The 2,007-nt window shown below is 37.0% G+C and overlaps 1 protein-coding gene across 1 annotated transcript; it reads right to left on the bottom strand.

Annotated features, from left to right (window-relative positions):
- Positions 1-581: 581 nt before the first annotated feature.
- On the bottom strand, positions 582-2,004 carry LOC139882651 (translocon-associated protein subunit alpha-like; the record flags this gene model as incomplete). The annotated part of the gene is made up of 7 exons (XM_071866933.1): positions 582-635; positions 785-856; positions 931-1,134; positions 1,228-1,305; positions 1,592-1,680; positions 1,788-1,838; positions 1,920-2,004. Coding segments are annotated over 7 exons (633 nt in total), but the record flags the coding sequence as incomplete, so codon positions are not given.
- Between the last annotated feature and the right edge of the window lie 3 nt (positions 2,005-2,007).

Below are 2,007 nucleotides of genomic sequence, written 5' to 3'. Positions count from 1 at the left end.
TACAACTAACTACAGTACACTGCGAATGAAACCTCACGTGGAAATTTGTTGACTATAAGGACAACACGAGAGATTTCCCAACAAACAATATTAGAAACCAATGAATGCCATAGTCAACCCAAATCGAATTAACTTCACCGATCTTGTAATCAAATTCATGAATTTCAATTGAACTAAAACCAATTTTAGCCTAATCAAGACTTCTAGCTCAAACAGGAAAAGAATATCTTGACCCAATCCCACTTCTAAAATTAGCATGATGTTTGCATCGTCAGACTCGTCCAATTGAAATGTTCATTTGGATGAATGTATTGTGATACGGAAAAAGTAAAAGATGAGTGAGCATGTGATAAGAAAAACTCTTTTACAGTATTTCATTCCTACCTCAAATTAGAGTTCTTCACAAGTAAATTTAACGAAACCGTAAAACAAAATTCTCACATGCTACAATAAGAGAAGCGAGGTTCGCCCCATTCTAAGTCTTAACAACTACCATTTCTCTTATAGGCCTCTCTTGACATCTCATATGCTTAGAGTTACAAGGTTCTGCTTGCAGCTGAACATTAGAGAAAGTGACCAATTTACTTCTTCTTCTTTGATTGTTTCCCAGACTGAGATTGAGCAAAAGCAGTTCCCTGATAGCGCAAAAGCAAAGTAATTTCAGTTCATGAAATATATTTAAGAAATCTGACCAGCAGAGCCTTAATAATAACTAAATATTTAACAGATTCTATATTATGAAATAACAACAATGTCATGTGATGATAATAAATAAACAACGCACCTGAAGCCACTCATCCTGAGAGGAATCTGTAGTGCTAGTTCCAGTTTCCACCTTCGAAGGCCTCTTGGTTTTCTGTGTAAAAGGAATTGTTTACGTTAGAAATCGAAAGAGAATAATTAGAGGGAAGGAAAATCAGCTCTCTTTACCTTAGAGAAGTTCTTTATCTCATTTTTAATCCATGTAAAGAGGAGAGCTAGAAGACCAATCCCAAGGGCGACCAGAAAAACTGACTCAATGCTTAGGGAGCCTCCTGCCTCCACAACCTCAATAGTTCCATTGTAGAATGTACTTTGGTATGGCTGCTGGTCAATCTCGTAATAAACGGTTCCCACCAGATCAAAAGTTCCAGCCTTCACGAAGAATAGTTAATATGGTTAGCTCATTCACGATACAAAGCATGACCTGATAATGATAACTAGGATTCAACAGCAAAAAATGCTTACTTGGAAAAATTTGCTGAGTGTAAAGATGAATGGGAAAGTAGCCTGAGCTGAAGCTGGCACAGTTGCATTGGTAAATGTCTACAAATAAACAAAATATAAACCTGAATAAGAAAACTCGATTCCATATCAAACGAGGAGACCATGTGGGGAAGGGTTAACAAAATGTATATGTAAATTCAAAAGAAAGGTTCACTGTCATAGACAAAACACGAACAAGAAAGAATGGGAATTATAAAAACGATTTACTAGAACATAGCAAGTAAAACTAACTAAGAATTCAACACAAACTCTTCCAAGTATATCTCTAGTTCCTAACCGCAGTTACACACTTACACGTTAGATCTATAAAAATAGCTGGAAATACCTGAGCGGTGATATTTTGGATTGTGTAGCGATGATCATAAGAGAGGCGAACACTGGCCGTGATTGCGATAACATTCACACTTGACTCAGCTGCAATTTCATAACAGTTAACAGATTGCGAGCCCAGCGCACAGTAATAAGGCCATTATACAAAAAAGGGACACAGATTGAAAGTTAAACAAATCAAATTGGATTACCATCATTTTTTAGCCCAGCAAGTAGCTCAGACTCTTCGCCAGCCTGAATCACTGCAAAAAGAAAAACGATTTAAATGAAATATTCCCTACAAGAACCACAAAGTACAGTGAAATAAAGAGAATAATACATACGACGGGCGCTATTTTTAGGGAAGACAGCGACTGTTACTATTCCAGGAGCCGAATCAAAACTTCCATCGCCATAACCTAGAGCTTCATC

This window comes from Rutidosis leptorrhynchoides, unplaced genomic scaffold (genome assembly GCF_046630445.1).
Source record: "Rutidosis leptorrhynchoides isolate AG116_Rl617_1_P2 unplaced genomic scaffold, CSIRO_AGI_Rlap_v1 contig297, whole genome shotgun sequence".
Taxonomy (NCBI): domain Eukaryota; kingdom Viridiplantae; phylum Streptophyta; class Magnoliopsida; order Asterales; family Asteraceae; genus Rutidosis; species Rutidosis leptorrhynchoides.
Note: the sequence above shows the minus strand (reverse complement) of the source record. Positions and strands in the feature narration are given on the sequence as shown.